Raw genomic sequence first — 16,097 nt, forward strand, 5'->3', positions numbered from 1 at the left:
TTTATTTCTACTCCTTGTTTTTCCCACGGGGAATGTGTTTGGGGAATTGTTTCCCTGGGGTGATGCTTGGTTGGATTCTGGTGAGGATCGTTGGAGCTGCTGGACAATCCAACCCACCTGGGGCTGGACTCTGAGCTGGTCACCAGTTGTGTTAAAATTAGATATGGTAGTTAGAACAATCAATTTGTAGTGTTAATATCTTATTTAAATAATTTATTAATGTATTTTAGCACAGTTACAATACAGAAATCATTCAGCTTTCTGACCCAGAGTCAGACATCACCATTCTTCCCCCCGGCCTCACCTGCACTCACAAGAATTTATTTTTCTCTCACCCGTAACGTTTTCTCTCTGACTCGTTGAGCTCTCAGGTTGGCTGTGGGATTTTCTCTGCCCTCGGGCTGGTGTTTACGTTTTATACCAAAAACTGCACTTATTAAATTTACAGTAACGCCCCAATATTTGTAATTTATGTCAGACGTTGTGTCTCTACCTTGAACCGGTAGAGAAGTGTCACCAGAGGGACGTCCAGGAACGTGGTGGTGGCTCAGGGGGATTTTGGGAACCATTTGGACGTCCAGGAGCTCCCTGGTGGCTCAGGGGCATTTTTGGGGAGCCATTTGGACGTCCAGGAATGTTGTGGTGGCTCAGGGGGATTTTGGGGAACCATTTGGACGTCCAGGCGCTCCGTGGTGGCTCAGGGGGACTTTTGGGGACCCAGAGGGACATCCAGGAGCTCTGTGGTGGCTCAGGGGGATTTTTGGTGGCTCAGGGGGATTTTTGGGGAGCCATTTGGACATCCAGGCCCACCGTGGTGGCTCAGGGGAGTTTTTGGGGACCCAGAGGGACGTCCAGGCCCACCGTGGTGGCTCAGGGGATTTTTGGTGGCTCAGGGGAGTTTTTGGGGACCCAGAGGGACATCCAGGCCCACCGTGGTGGCTCAGGGGGACTTTTGGGGACCCGGAGGAACATCCAGGAGCTCCGTGGTGGCTCAGGGGCATTTTTGGTGGCTCAGGGGCATTTTTGGGGAGCCATTTGAACATCCAGGAGCGCCGTGGTGGTTCAGGGGCATTTTTGGTGGCTCAGGGGAGTTTTTGGTGGCTCAGGGGGATTTTTGGTGGCTCAGGGGGATTTTTGGGGAGCCATTTGAACATCCAGGAGCTCCGTGGTGGCTCAGGGGCATTTTTGGGGAGCCATTTGAACATCCAGGAGCTCCGTGGTGGCTCAGGGGGATTTTTGGTGGCTCAGGGGTATTTTTGGGGACCCAGAGGAACATCCAGGCCCACCGTGGTGGCTCAGGGGGACTTTTGGGGACCCAGAGGGACGTCCAGGCCCACCGTGGTGGCTCAGGGGACTTTTGGGGACCCAGAGGAACATCCAGGCCCACCGTGGTGGCTCAGGGGAGTTTTTGGTGGCTCAGGGGGATTTTTGGTGGCTCAGGGGAGTTTTTGGGGAGCCATTTGAACATCCAGGAGCTCCGTGGTGGCTCAGGGGCATTTTTGGTGGCTCAGGGGGATTTTTGGGGACCCAGAGGGACATCCAGGCCCACCATGGTGGCTCAGGGGGATTTTTGGTGGCTCAGGGGGATTTTTGGGGACCCAGAGGGACATCCAGGCCCACCGTGGTGGCTCAGGGGGATTTTTGGTGGCTCAGGGGGATTTTTGGGGACCCGGAGGAACATCCAGGCCCACCGTGGTGGCTCAGGGGGATTTTTGGTGGCTCAGGGGGATTTTTGGGGACCCAGAGGGACATCCAGGCCCACCATGGTGGCTCAGGGGGATTTTTGGTGGCTCAGGGGGATTTTTGGGGACCCGGAGGAACATCCAGGCCCACCGTGGTGGCTCAGGGGCATTTTTGGGGACCCATTTGGACGTCCAGGCCCACCGTGGTGGCTCAGGGGGATTTTTGGTGGCTCAGGGGGATTTTTGGGGACCCAGAGGAACATCCAGGCCCACCGTGGTGGCTCAGGGGGACTTTTGGGGACCCGGAGGAACATCCAGGCCCACCGTGGTGGCTCAGGGGGATTTTTGGTGGCTCAGGGGGATTTTTGGTGGCTCAGGGGAGTTTTTGGTGGCTCAGGGGAGTTTTTGGTGGCTCAGGGGATTTTTGGGGACCCAGAGGAACATCCAGGCCCACCGTGGTGGCTCAGGGGGATTTTTGGGGACCCAGAGGGACATCCAGGAGCTCTGTGGTGGCTCAGGGGGATTTTTGGTGGCTCAGGGGGATTTTTGGGGACCCAGAGGAACATCCAGGCCCACCGTGGTGGCTCAGGGGGATTTTTGGGGACCCAGAGGAACATCCAGGCCCACCGTGGTGGCTCAGGGGGATTTTTGGTGGCTCAGGGGAGTTTTTGGGGACCCAGAGGAACATCCAGGCCCACCGTGGTGGCTCAGGGGGATTTTTGGGCGCAGCTGCGGCAGGAGGTGGTGGTGTGCATGCGGCGGGACACGGCGCTGGAGACGGCGCTCAACGCCAAGGCCTACAAGCGCAGCAAGCGGCAGTCGCTGCGCGAGGCCCGGATCACCGAGAAGCTCGAGAAGCAGCAGAAGATCGAGCAGGAGAGGAAGCGCCGGCAGAAGCACCAGGTGGGGAAGAATTCCAGCGTGGGACGTTCCCGGGGGTGCTGGGGGGTTTTTTAGGGAGCCGCCTGGGTTTTTTTGGGGTTCGGGGGAGGTTGGCTCTGGGTGATGGTGGTCAAAGGTTCGGTGGTGGCTGTTGGGAGCGCTCAGTGGCCCCTGGGACAACTTGATGGCTGCTGGGGATGTACAATGGCTGCTGGGACCCTCTGGTGGTCATTGGGACCCTCTGATGGTCATTGGGACCCTCTGATGGTCATTGGGACCCTCTGCTGACCACTGGGACCTTTTACTGACCACTGGGACCACAAGATGGCTGCTGAGACCTTCTGCTGACCACTGGAACCCCCTACTGACCACTGGGACCCTCTACTGACCATTGAGACCCTCTGCTGACCATTAAGACCCTCTGCTGACCATTGGGACCCTCTGCTGACCACTGAGACCTTCTACTGACTGTTAGGACCCTCTGTTGACCCTTGGGACCCTCTGCTGACCATTGGGACCCTCTGCTGACCATTGGGACCCTCTACTGACCACTGAGACCTTCTACTGACTGTTAGGACCCTCTGCTGACCCTTGGGACCCTCTGCTGACCCTTGGGACCCTCTACTGACCACTGAGACCTTCTACTGACTGTTAGGACCCTCTACTGACCCTTGGGACCCTCTACTGACCATTGAGACCCTCTACTGACCCTTGAGACCCTCTGCTGACCATTGGGACCCTCTGCTGACCATTAGGACCCTCTGCTGACCCTTGGGACCCTCTACTGACCCTTGGGACCCTCTACTGACCATTAGGACCCTCTGCTGACCACTGAGACCCTCTGCTGACCATTAGGACCCTCTGTTGACCCTTGGGACCCTCTGCTGACCATTAGGACCTTCTACTGACCCTTGGGACCCTCTGCTGACCCTTGGGACCCTCTACTGACCCTTGGGACCCTCTGCTGACCCTTGGGACCCTCTGCTGACCATTAGGACCCTCTGCTGACCCTTGGGACCCCCTGCTGACCACAGGGACCCCGCAGTTCCCACCCCCCTGTCCCAGCCCCTCCGGCCGCGCCGTTCCTCCTCGCGGCGCCGCCGCCCCGCCTGACGGCGTTCCCCGGCCGCAGGAATACCTCAACAGCATCCTGCAGCACGCCAAGGACTTCAAGGAGTACCACCGGAGCGTGACCCTTGGGACCCCCTGCTGACCACAGGGACCCCGCAGTTCCCACCCCCCTGTCCCAGCCCCTCCGGCCGCGCCGTTCCTCCTCGCGGCGCCGCCGCCCCGCCTGACGGCGTTCCCCGGCCGCAGGAATACCTCAACAGCATCCTGCAGCACGCCAAGGACTTCAAGGAGTACCACCGGAGCGTCAGCGGGAAGATCCAGAAGCTGACCAAGGCCGTGGCCACCTACCACGCCAACACCGAGCGCGAGCAGAAGAAGGAGAACGAGCGCATCGAGAAGGAGCGGATGCGCCGGCTGATGGTGAGCCGCGGTGGGACCGGCGTGGGGGGCCGGGCCGGGGGGTGCTGAGGGGTCCTGCTGGTGGCCAGGTCACCCCTGGTGTCCCTCAGGGGTCAGCTGTGGTCAGTGCTGTCAAAACACGAAGTGGTTGCACAGAGGTTTGGGGAGTTCAAAGAGAAAAAGGTTCCAGCCTCTGGTATTTTGGGAATTCCAGAGGTGACCGTGGGTTGGAGGATGGAGTCACCACCACCTCTCCAACCACTCTGGTCCAAAGTCACCACATCTCCAACCGCAATGATCCAAAGGTGACCATGGATTGGAGGATGGAGTCACCACCTCTCCAACCACACTGGTCCAAAGGTGACCATGGGTTGGAGGATGGAGTCACCACCTCTCCAACCACAATGATCCAAAGGTGACCATGGATTGGAGGATGGAGTCACCACCACATCTCCAACCACACTGGTCCAAAGTCACCACCTCTCCAACCACACTGGTCCAGAGGTGACCATGGGTTGGAGGATGGAGTCACCACCTCTCCAACCACTCTGGTCCAAAGTCACCACATCTCCAACCACAATGATCCAAAGGTGACCATGGGTTGGAGGATGGAGTCACCACCTCTCCAACCACTCTGGTCCAAAGTCACCACCTCTCCAACCGCAATGATCCAAAGGTGACCATGGGTTGGAGGATGGAGTCACCACCTCTCCAACCACACTGGTCCAAAGTCACCACCACATCTCCAACCACACTGGTCCAGAGGTGACCATGGGTTGGAGGATGGAGTCACCACCTCTCCAACCACACTGGTCCAAGGATGACCATGGATTGGAGGATGGAGTCACCACCTCTCCAACCACACTGGTCCAAAGGTGACCATGGGTTGGAGGATGGAGTCACCACCTCTCCAACCACTCTGGTGAATCCTGTGAAACTGGGGATTCTGGGAATCCTGTGAAACCAGGAATTCCGGCAATCCTTTGAATTCTGTGAATCCCGTGAAACCGGGAATTCCGGGAATCCTGTGAAATTGGTGATTCTGGGAATCGTGCGGTTCTGGGAATCCTGTGAAATCGGGGATTCTGGGAATCCTGTGAAATCGGGAATTACGGGAATCCTGCGGTTCTGGGAATCCTGTGAACCCGGGGATTCTGGGAATCCTTTGAATTCTGTGAATCCTGTGAAATTGGTGATTCTGGGAATCCTGTGAAACCGGGGATTCTGGGAATCCTGTGAAATTGGGGATTCTGTGAATCCTGTGAACCCAGGGATTCTGGGAATCCTTTGAATTCTGGGAATCCCGTGAAATTGGTGGTTCTGGGAATCCTGTGAAATTGGTGATTCTGGGAATCCCGGGAACCCCGTGAACCCGGGAATCCCGGGAACCCCGTGAACCCGGGAACCCCGTGAACCCGGGAATCCCGGGAACCCCGTGAACCCGGGAATCCCGTGAACCCGGGAATCCCGGGAACCCCGGGAACCCGTGAGCCCGGGAATCCCGGGAACCCCGTGAGCCCAGGAATCCCGGGAGCCCCGTGAACCCGGGAACCCTGGGAGCCCCGTGAACCCGGGAATCCCGGGAGCCCTGCGGTTCCGGGAACCCTGTGAAATCGGGGATTCTGTGAATCCCGTGAACCCGGGAATCCCGGGAGCCCCGTGAACCCGGGAACCCCGTGAACCCCGGAATCCCGGGAACCCCGTGAACTCGGGAATCCCGGGAACCCCGTGAACCCGGGAATCCCGTGAACCCCGGAATCCCGGGAACCCCGTGAACTCGGGAATCCCGTGAACCCGGGAATCCCGGGAACCCTGTGAACCCGGGAATCCCGTGAACCCCGTGAACCCGGGAATCCCGTGAACCCCGTGAACCCGGGAATCCCGTGAACCCCGTGAACCCGGGAATCCCGTGAACCCCGTGAACCCGGGAATCCCGTGAACCCCAGAATCCCGTGAACCCCGTGAACCCGGGAATCCCGGGAACCCCGTGAACCCGGGAATCCCGGGAACCCCGTGAACCCGGGAATCCCGGGAGCCCTGCCATCCCCTCAGCCCGCGCCCAGCGGCGTCTCCCGCCCCGGCAGGCCGAGGATGAGGAGGGCTACCGCAAGCTCATCGACCAGAAGAAGGACAAGCGCCTGGCCTACCTGCTGCAGCAGACCGACGAGTACGTGGCCAACCTCACCGAGCTCGTCAGGCAGCACAAGGCGGCCCAGGTGGCCAAGGAGAAGAAGAAGAAGAAGAAGAAGAAGGTGGGATGAAGGACCGGACGGCTGCCTTCTTTCCTCCTCCTTCTCCTCTCCTTCCTTCTCCTTCCTCTCCTTCCTTCTCTCTTCCTCTTTCTCTTCTTCCTTCTCTCTCTCCTCTTCCTCCTCTTTTCTCTTTCCTCTCCTTCCTCTTCTCTTCTCTCCTCCCTCCTCCTCCTATCTTCCTCTTCTCCTCTTCCTCTCCTTCCCTCTCCCTTCCTCTCCTTCCTTTTCTCTCTCTTCCTCTCCTCTTCCCTCTTCTCCCTTCCTCTCTCTCTTACTCTCTCCTCTTCTCCTCTTCCTCTCCTTCCTTTTCTCCTCTTCCTCTCCTTCCTTTTCTCCTCTTCCTCTCCTTCCTTTTCTCCTCTTCCTCTCCTTCCTCTTCTCCTCTTCCTCTCCTTCCTCTTCTCTTCCTCTCCTTCCTTTTCTCCTCTTCCTCTCCTTCCTCTTCTCCTCTTCCTCTCCTTCCTTTTCTCCTCTTCCTCTCCTTCCTCTTCTCCTCTTCTTCTCCTTCCTCTTCTCCTCTTCCTCTCCTTCCTCTTCTCCTCTTCCTCTCCTTCCTCTTCTCCTCTTCCTCTCCTTCCTTTTCTCCTCTTCCTCTCCTTCCTCTTCTCTTCCTCTCCTTTTTCTCCTCTTCCTCTCCTTCCTCTTCTCCTCTTCCTCTCCTTCCTCTTCTCCTCTTCCTCTCCTTCCTCTTCTCCTCTTCCTCTCCTTCCTCTTCTCCTCTTCCTCTCCTTCCTTTTCTCCTCTTCCTCTCCTTCCTTTTCTTCCTCTTCCTCTCCTTCCTCTTCTCCTCTTCCTCTCCTTCCTCTTCTCCTCTTCCTCTCCTTCCTTTTCTCCTCTTCCTCTCCTTCCTCTTCTCCTCTTCCTCTCCTTCCTTTTCTCCTCTTCCTCTCCTTCCTTTTCTTCCTCTTCTTCCTTCCCACCCTTCATCTCCTTCCCTTTCTTCCTCTCATTCCCATCCTTTTTTCCTTCCTCCACTTCCTTTTCCTCTCCTTCCTACTCCTCCTCTCCTTCCCTTTTATCTTCTCCTTCCTATCCTTTTTCATTTTCCTTCTTCCTCCTTCCTCTTCCTCCTCTCCTCTTCTTCCTTCCCACCCTTCATCTCCTTTCCTTTTTTCTTCTCCTTCCTTCCCTTTTTTCTTCTTCCTCTCCTTCCTCTTCCTTTTCTTCTCCTTCCAATCCTTCTTTCCTCTCCTTCCTCTTCCTCCTCTTCCTTCCCTTTTTTCTTCTCCCTTCTTTCCTTTTCTTCTTCCTTTTCTTCTTCCTCTCCTTCCTCTTCCTCCTGCCCTCGCCCCGTTGCCCCCGCAGAAGGCAGAGAGCGCCGAGGGACAGGCCCCGGCCATCGGCCCCGACGGGGAGGTGAGCGCAGGCCGGGCTGCCGCCAGGATCCTGGGATCCACTGCGATCCGGGAGGGATCCATGGGGATCCGGGAGGGATCCACGGGGACCCGGGAGGGATCCACGGGGACCTGGGAGGGATCCACGGGGACCCGGGAGGGATCCACAGGGATCCGGGAGGGATTGGGAAGGGTTCACAGGGATCCACAGGGATCCGGGAGGGATTGGGAAGGGTTCACAGGGATCCACGGGGATCCGGGAGGGATCTGCTGGGATCTGGGAGGGATCCACGGGGATCCGGGAGGGATTGGGAAGGGTTCACAGGGATCCACGAGGGATTGGGAAGGGTTCACAGGGATCCACAGGGATCCAGAGGGGATTGGGAAGGGTTCACAGGGATCCACAGGGATCCAGAGGGGATTGGGAAGGGTTCACAGGGACCCAGGAGGGATTGGGAAGGGTTCACAGGGATCCACTGGGATCCAGAGGGGATTGGGAAGGGTTCACAGGGATCCACGGGGATCCAGGAGGGATTGGGAAGGGTTCACAGGGATCCACGGGGATCCGGGAGGGATTGGGAAGGGTTCCCAGGGATCCAGGAGGGATTGGGAAGGGTTCCCAGGGATCCAGGAGGGATTGGGAAGGGTTCACAGGGACCCAGGAGGGATTGGGAAGGGTTCACAGGGATCCAGGAGGGATTGGGAAGGGTTCCCAGGGATTCAGGAGGGATTGGGAAGGGTTCACAGGGATCCACTGGGATCCAGGAGGGATTGGGAAGGATTCACAGGGACCCAGGAGGGATTGGAAAGGGTTCACAGGGATCCACTGGGACCCAGGAGGGATTGGGAAGGGTTCACAGGGATCCAGGAGGGATTGGGAAGGGTTCCCAGGGATCCAGAGGGGATTGGGAAGGGTTCCCAGGGATCCAGGAGGGACTGGGAAGGGTTCCCAGGGATCCAGAGGGGATTGGGAAGGGTTCCCAGGGATCCAGGAGGGATCCAGAGGGATCCACCCACTCCAGCCCACCATGGGCAGGGAGTGCAGGCCGTGCCCTCACCCTCACCCCAACCAGGTCCCTCAGAATCCTCCTTTTCCCTCATTCCCAATCCCAATCCTGGGGGATTTCTGGCGCTGAGCATTCCCAATCCCAATCCTGGGGGATTTCTGGTGCTTTTTGGATAATTCCCAATCCCAATCCTGGGGGATTTCTGGTGCTTTTTGGATAATTCCCAATCCCAATCCTGGGGGATTTCTGGCGCTGAGCATTCCCAATCCCAATCCTGGGGGATTTCTGGCGCTGAGCATTCCCAATCCCAATCCTGGGGGATTTCTGGGGTTGAGCATTCCCAATCCCAATCCTGGGGAATTTCTGGCGCTGAGCATTCCCAATCCCAATCCTGGGGGATTTCTGGCGCTGAGCATTCCCAATCCCAATCCTGGGGGATTTCTGGTGCTTTTTGGATAATTCCCAATCCCAATCCTGGGGGAATTTCTGGCGCTGAGCATTCCCAATCCCAATCCTGGGGGATTTCTGGTGCTTTTTGGATAATTCCCAATCCCAATCCTGGGGGAATTTCTGGCGCTGAGCATTCCCAATCCCAATCCTGGGGGATTTCTGGGGTTGAGCATTCCCAATCCCAATCCTGGGGGATTTCTGGCGCTTTTTGGATAATTCCCAATCCCAATCCTGGGGGATTTCTGGTGCTTTTTGGATAATTCCCAATCCCAATCCTGGGGGATTTCTGGCGCTTTTTGGATAATTCCCAATCCCAATCCTGGGGGATTTCTGGCGCTGAGCACTTCCAATCCCAATCCTGGGGGATTTCTGGTGTTTTTTGGATAATTCCCAATCCCAATCCTGGGGGATTTCTGGCGCTGAGCATTCCCAATCCCAATCCTGGGGGATTTCTGGTGTTTTTTGGATAATTCCCAATCCCAATCCTGGGGGATTTCTGGCGCTGAGCATTCCCAATCCCAATCCAGCCCCTGGACGAGACCAGCCAGATGAGCGACCTCCCGGTGAAGGTGATCCACGTGGAGAGCGGGAAGATCCTGACGGGCACCGACGCGCCCAAGGCCGGGCAGCTGGAGGCCTGGCTGGAGATGAACCCGGGGTAAACTGGGAATACTGGGAGCACTGGGAATGCTGGGAATTCCAGAGCCAAATCCCACGTGGAATTCCCTCTTTTTCCCCTCCGCCGCCAGGTACGAGGTGGCTCCACGCTCCGACAGCGAGGAGAGCGGATCTGAGGAGGAGGAGGAGGTGAGGAAGGTCCCACCACAATCCCACTGGGAATGTTCTGGAAAGAGCTTGGAAATGGCTGTTTGGCAGCTCAGGAAAAATGGAATGAAATGGGGCAAAACGGGGAGAGAACATGGAATAAAATGGGGCAAAACAGGGAGAGAACGTGGAATAAAATGGGGCAGAATTGTAAAATAACATGGAATAAAATGGGGCAAAATAGTAAAATAAAGTGGGATAGAATAGTAAAGTAACATGGGACAGAATAGTAAAATAACATGGGACAGAATAGTAAAATAACATGGGACAGAATAGTAAAATAACATGGGACAGAATAGTAAAATAACATGGGATAGAGTAGTAAAATAACATGGGACAGAGTAGTAAAATAACATGGGATAGAGTAGTAAAATAACATGGGATAGAATAGTAAAATCCCATGGATTAAAATGGGACAGAACAGTAAAATAAAATGTTATTTTACTGATACCACACCTTTTAAATGACTGCCCCCTTACAATCTCAGCGTTCCCAATTAATTTTGGCAGCTTCTTTGTACATCTTGAGCTCAAATTTCGTGTTTTCTTCCCAGGAGGAGGAAGAGGAGCAGCCCCAGCCAGCCCAACCAGCGCTGCCCGTGGAGGAGAAGAAGAAAATTCCGGATCCAGACAGCGACGACGTGTCGGAAGTGGACGCCCGGCACATCATCGAGTGAGCCTTCCTCCCTCCCCTCCTCTTCCCAGTCTCCTGCTCCAGCTCCCCATCCAGCTGGGACGTCCTTTATTCCTTCTTCCTCTTCCTTCTCCTTCCTCCTCCTCCTCCTCTCCTTCCCTTTCTGCTTCTCTTTCCCATCCTTTTTTTCTTCTTCCTTTTCCTGCTGTGCCGTGACCCTTTATCCCGGTTTTCCCCCATTTTATCCCATTTTATCCCATTTTCCACCCCCATACCCCATTCCCGGGTGGTCCATGACCCTTTATCCCGGTTTTCCCCCATTTTATCCCATTTTTCACCCTGTACCCCATTCCCGGGTGGTCCATGACCCTTCGTCCCAGTTTTTCCCCATTTTATCCTATTTTATCCCATTTTTCCCCCCCGTATCTCCTGTTCCCAGGTGGTCCATGACCCTTTATCCCATTTTTCCCCATTTTATCCCATTTTTCCCCATTTCCCCCCATTTTTCCCCATTTTTTCCCATTTTCCCCCTGTACCCCATCCCCGGTGGTCCGTGACCCGCTATCCCGGTTCTCCGGGCAGGAACGCCAAGCAGGACGTGGACGACGAGTACGGCGTGTCGCAGGCGCTGGCGCGGGGGCTCCAGTCCTACTACGCCGTGGCCCACGCCGTGACCGAGCGCGTGGACAAGCAGTCGGCCCTGATGGTCAACGGGGTCCTCAAGCAGTACCAGGTGGGGAGAAATGGGGCTGGGATGGGGGGCTCTGGAGCTGGGTGAGGATCTGAGGTGGGACAGTGGGATCTGGAACTGGATGAAGATCTGAGGTTGGGATGGTGGGCTCTGGAGCTGGGTGAGGATCTGAGGTGGGTATGGAGCTGGATGAGGTGTGGGATGAAGATCTGAGGTGGGATGGTGGGCTCTGGAGCTGGGTGAGGATCCGAGGTGGGACAGTGGGATCTGGAACTGGATGAAGATCTGAGGTGGGATGGTGGGATCTGGAGCTGGGTGAGGATCCGAGGTGGGACAGTGGGATCTGGAACTGGATGAAGATCTGAGGTGGGATGGTGGGCTCTGGAGCTGGGTGAGGATCCGAGGTGGGACAATGGGATCTGGAACTGGATGAAGATCTGAGGTGGGATGGTGGGCTCTGGAGCTGGGTGAGGATCCGAGGTGGGACAATGGGATCTGGAACTGGATGAAGATCTGAGGTGGGATGGTGGGATCTGGAGCTGGGTGAGGATCCGAGGTGGGACAATGGGATATGGAACTGGATGAAGATCTGAGGTGGGATGGTGGGCTCTGGAGCGGGGTGAGGATCTGAGATGGGTATGGAGCTGGATGAGGTCTGGGATAAAGATCTGAGGTGGGTATGGAGCTGGATGAGGTGTGGGATGAAGATCTGAGATGGGTATGGAGCTGGACGAGGTGTGGGATGAAGATCTGAGGTGGGATGGTGGGCTCTGGAGCTGGGTGAGGATCCGAGGTGGGTATGGAGCTGGATGAGGTGTGGGATGAAGATCTGAGGTGGGATGGTGGGCTCTGGAGCTGGATAATGGGATCTGGAGCTGGATGAAGATCTGAGGTGGGTATGGAGCTGGACGAGGTGTGGGATGAAGATCTGAGGTGGGATGGTGGGCTCTGGAGCTGGGTGAGGATCCGAGGTGGGACAATGGGATCTGGAACTGGATGAAGATCTGAGGTTGGGATGGTGGGCTCTGGAGCTGGGTGAGGATCCGAGGTGGGTATGGAGGTGGATGAGGTGTGGGATGAAGATCTGAGGTGGGATGGTGGGATCTGGTGGGATAGTGCACTCTGGAGCTGGGTGAGGATCCGAGGTGGGTATGGAGCTGGACGAGGTGTGGGATGAAGATCTGAGATGGGTATGGAGCTGGATGAGGTGTGGGATGAAGATCTGAGGTGGGATGGTGGGCTCTGGAGCTGGATGAAGATCTGAGATGGGTATGGAGCTGGATGAGGTGTGGGATGAAGATCTGAGGTGGGATGATGGGATCTGGTGGGATAGTGGGATCAGGAGCTGGATGAGGATCTGAGGTGGCTATGGAGCTGGATGAGGTGTGGGTTGAAGATCTGAGGTGGGATGGTGGGCTCTGGAGCTGGGTGAGGATCCGAGGTGGGACAATGGGATCTGGAACTGGATGAAGATCTGAGGTGGGATGGTGGGCTCTGGAGGTGGGTGAGGATCCGAGGTGGGACAATGGGATCTGGAACTGGATGAAGATCTGAGGTTGGGATGGTGGGCTCTGGAGCTGGGTGAGGATCTGAGGTGGGTATGGAGCTGGATGAGGTGTGGGATGAAGATCTGAGATGGGATGGTGGGCTCTGGAGCTGGGTGAGGATCCGAGGTGGGACAATGGGATCTGGAACTGGATGAAGATCTGAGGTTGGGATGGTGGGCTCTGGAGCTGGGTGAGGATCCGAGGTGGGTATGGAGGTGGATGAGGTGTGGGATGAAGATCTGAGGTGGGATGGTGGGATCTGGTGGGATAGTGCACTCTGGAGCTGGGTGAGGATCCGAGGTGGGTATGGAGCTGGACGAGGTGTGGGATGAAGATCTGAGATGGGTATGGAGCTGGATGAGGTGTGGGATGAAGATCTGAGATGGGTATGGAGCTGGATGAGGTGTGGGATGAAGATCTGAGGTGGGATGATGGGATCTGGAGCTGGATGAAGATCTGAGATGGGTATGGAGCTGGATGAGGTGTGGGATGAAGATCTGAGGTGGGATGATGGGATCTGGTGGGATAGTGGGATCAGGAGCTGGATGAGGATCTGAGGTGGCTATGGAGCTGGACGAGGTGTGGGATGAAGATCTGAGATGGGATGGTGGGCTCTGGAGCTGGGTGAGGATCTGAGATGGATATGGAGCTGGATGAGGTGTGGGTTGAAGATCTGAGGTGGGATGGTGGGCTCTGGAGGTGGGTGAGGATCCGAGGTGGGACAATGGGATCTGGAACTGGATGAAGATCTGAGGTGGGATGGTGGGCTCTGGAGCTGGGTGAGGATCCGAGGTGGGACAGTGGGATCTGGAACTGGATGAAGATCTGAGGTGGGATGGTGGGCTCTGGAGCTGGATAATGGGATCAGGAGCTGGATGAAGATCTGAGGTGGGTATGGAGGTGGATGAGGTGTGGGATGAAGATCTGAGGTGGGATGGTGGGATCTGGTGGGATGGTGGGGTCTGCAGCTGGATGAAGATCTGAGGTGGGACAATGGGATCTGGTGGGATGATGGGGTCTGGAGCTGGATGAAGATCTGAGGTGGGACAATGGGATCTGGTGGGATGATGGGGTCTGGAGCTGGATGAAGATCTGAGGTGGGACAATGGGATCTGGAGCTGGATGAAGATCTGAGGTGGGACAAAGGGATCTGGTGGGATGATGGGATCTGGAGCTGGATGAAGATCTGAGGTGGGACGATGGGATCTGGTGGGATGATGGGATCTGGAGCTGGATGAAGATCTGAGGTGGGACAACGGCTGTGGCAGGATAAGGAGCCAGAGGTGGGAAGGAATAACAAACCGTAGAGAGATAATGAAACTGAGGTGGTGTACAGTAATTAATCAATTAATTACTTAAATAAATAAGTAAAAGAAATTATTACATAAAATAATATTAATAATAAATAAATGAATATTAATTTATTATAAGTGTGGAGTAAATCAATGGAGCCAAAGCCAGGGTGGGATATTGAGCTGGATTCACTCCCTGCTGAGAGCCCAACCCACCCAGTTCCACGTGAATCCACGGAATATCCCAATTCCTGGCTCTGCATAATTAACCTGCTCATTAGCAGCTCATTTGCATGCCGCCAGGCCCCGGGGGGAGGGAGGGGCCGTTTTCCCACCTGGCTCTGCATTCCCACAGATCAAAGGCTTGGAATGGTTGGTGTCCCTCTACAACAACAACCTCAACGGGATCCTGGCCGACGAGATGGGCCTGGGGAAGACCATCCAGACCATCGCCCTCATCACGTACCTCATGGAGCACAAGAGGATCAACGGCCCCTTCCTCATCATCGTCCCGCTCTCGTGAGCGCCCGCGGCGTCTCTCCAGCCCCGCCTTCCCAACCTTCCCACCCTTTCCTCCAGCTCTCCTTCTTTCCCCGCAGGACTTTGTCCAACTGGGCCTACGAGTTCGACAAATGGGCTCCTTCCGTGGTCAAGGTGTCCTACAAGGTAAAGTGACGCATTCCTTGGGTCTCATTTCCTTGGATTCCATTTCCTGGCGTTCCATTTCCTTGGATTCATTTCCTTGGGTTCCATTTCCTTGGATTCATTTCCTTGGGTTCCATTTCCTTGGCTCTCATTTCCTTGGACTCATTCCTTGGATCTCATTTCCTTGGATTCATTTCCTTGGGTTCCATTTCCTTGGATTCCATTTCCTTGGGTTCCATTTCCTTGGATTCATTTCCTTGGGTTCCATTTCCTTGGATTCATTCCTTGGCTCTCATTTCCTTGGATTCATTTCCTGGGGCTCCATTTCCTTGGATTCATTTCCTTGGGTTCATTTTCCTTGGGTTTCATTTCTTGGATTCATTTCCTTGGGTTCCATTTCCTTGGATTCATTTCCTTGGGTTCATTTTCCTTGGCTCTCATTTCCTTGGGTTCCATTTCCTTGGATTCATTCCTTGGCTCTCATTTCCTTGGATTCATTCCTTGGATCTCATTTCCTTGGATTCATTCCTTGGATCTCATTTCCTTGGGTTCCATTTCCTTGGGTCCATTCCTTGAATCCATTTTTTGGGTTCATCCCTTGGATCTCATTTCCTTGGATTCATTTCCTTGGATTCCATTTCCTTGGGTCCATTCCTTGAATCCATTTTTTGGGTTCATTTCCTTGGATTAATTTCCTTGGATTCATTTCCTTGGATTCATTTCCTTGGGTTCCATTTCCTTGCATCCATTCCTTGAATCCATTTTTTGGATTCATTTCCTTGGATTCATTTTCCTGGGGTTTCATTTCCTTGGATTCATTTCCTTGGGTTCCATTTCCTTGGATCCATTCCTTGGATTCATTTCCTTGGGTTTCATTTCCTTGGATTCATTTCCTTGGGTTCCATTTCCTTGGATCCATTCCTTGGATTCATTTCCTTGGATTCATTCCCTTGGGTTCCATTTCCTTGGATTCATCCCTTGGATTCCATTTCCTTCCATTCCATTTCCATTCCCACCTCCTTCCATTTTCCTCGCTGCGCCCCAACCCCAAATCCACAAAAATCCACGAAAAATCCCATTTCTCGGCCGTTCCTCTCAGCAGGAACCCCCAAAACCTCCTCACCACGCAGGAGAACAACCCCTCCCAGCCCTTTTCCCGGGAATTCCCTCCTCCCGTGCCATTCCCGTTGGGATTCTCCCCGCAGGGCTCCCCGGCGGCGCGCCGCGCCTTCGTCCCGCAGCTGCGCAGCGGAAAATTCAACGTCCTCCTCACCACCTACGAGTACATCATCAAGGACAAGCACATCCTGGCCAAGGTGAGCCCTGCATCCCGAGCTTCTCCCCTTTTCCGTGCCCAGGTGCTGGGAAAGCTGGAATTGGGACAATT

General features: G+C 55.3%; 1 protein-coding gene across 1 annotated transcript in view; it reads left to right on the forward strand.

Annotated features, from left to right (window-relative positions):
* SMARCA4 (SWI/SNF related BAF chromatin remodeling complex subunit ATPase 4) overlaps positions 1 to 16,097 on the forward strand; it is a 38,319-nt gene that overhangs the window by 8,361 nt on the left and 13,861 nt on the right. Inside the window, exons 7-17 of the mRNA XM_077787660.1 lie at positions 2,412 to 2,585; positions 3,882 to 4,055; positions 6,119 to 6,286; positions 7,592 to 7,642; positions 9,605 to 9,735; positions 9,827 to 9,884; positions 10,456 to 10,574; positions 11,118 to 11,268; positions 14,421 to 14,584; positions 14,665 to 14,731; positions 15,916 to 16,026. Of these exons, the coding sequence (XP_077643786.1) occupies positions 2,412 to 2,585; positions 3,882 to 4,055; positions 6,119 to 6,286; positions 7,592 to 7,642; positions 9,605 to 9,735; positions 9,827 to 9,884; positions 10,456 to 10,574; positions 11,118 to 11,268; positions 14,421 to 14,584; positions 14,665 to 14,731; positions 15,916 to 16,026 (1,368 nt within the window). The remainder of the gene's footprint in view (positions 1 to 2,411; positions 2,586 to 3,881; positions 4,056 to 6,118; positions 6,287 to 7,591; positions 7,643 to 9,604; positions 9,736 to 9,826; positions 9,885 to 10,455; positions 10,575 to 11,117; positions 11,269 to 14,420; positions 14,585 to 14,664; positions 14,732 to 15,915; positions 16,027 to 16,097) is intronic.

This window comes from Lonchura striata, chromosome 21, assembly GCF_046129695.1.
Source record: "Lonchura striata isolate bLonStr1 chromosome 21, bLonStr1.mat, whole genome shotgun sequence".
Lineage (NCBI taxonomy): Eukaryota > Metazoa > Chordata > Aves > Passeriformes > Estrildidae > Lonchura > Lonchura striata.